Source organism: Aplosporella prunicola (genome assembly GCF_010093885.1).
Source record: "Aplosporella prunicola CBS 121167 unplaced genomic scaffold K452scaffold_173, whole genome shotgun sequence".
Classification (NCBI taxonomy): domain Eukaryota; kingdom Fungi; phylum Ascomycota; class Dothideomycetes; order Botryosphaeriales; family Aplosporellaceae; genus Aplosporella; species Aplosporella prunicola.
Window position 1 is genome coordinate 1 of NW_022983701.1, and position 540 is coordinate 540.

General features: G+C 45.0%; 1 protein-coding gene across 1 annotated transcript; it reads right to left on the reverse strand.

Moving 5' to 3' along the window:
• Positions 1–131: 131 nt before the first annotated feature.
• Positions 132–431, reverse strand: K452DRAFT_239842 (uncharacterized protein; the record flags this gene model as incomplete). Its single annotated transcript, XM_033537755.1, has 1 exon — positions 132–431. A coding segment is annotated over one exon (300 nt), but the record flags the coding sequence as incomplete, so codon positions are not given.
• Between the last annotated feature and the right edge of the window lie 109 nt (positions 432–540).

A 540-nucleotide genomic window follows, 5' to 3' on the forward strand; every position in this document is an offset into this window, starting at 1 on the left:
ATAAGAAAGGTTTACTGCGGGACTGGATCGTGGTTTTTACACCTCGAGCCTTGCTTAGTTTTGCAGCCAGTATAGTTACACTGGTGTTGGTCTGTTCTATGCGTGCGTCTAGAACAGATATCGCATTGAGGCTATCTAGTACACCTAGACGTCTCGTGTCCCTTTTTATTGCAGTTTCTGCAGAGTTGGTCTCTCGGTATAGAGAGGAGGTTTTCGACTCTGCAGCTAACTCCTGCTATATATAGGCGCTGGGAGATAGCTAGTCTACGGTCTTTTTCGGTGCGGAAGGCTACCGCAACCGATCCTGCGAGCTGGTTTTCTCTCTTCTGTTTAGAGGTTAGCCAGTAGGGTTTACCTACTGTTTGAAGTCCGTTCGAGAAGGTAGAGATCTTAGTCTTTATAAAGTCCGAGATATCGAGATCGTTTAGTTCCTAGGTGGGAACGCCGTAGATCGCCGCTTTATACTAGGTTTCGTTTGTTTTAGCCTGGTATTGCGGGAAGATTTTCCGGATTATATTAATCTTATCTAGTAGAAAAGAT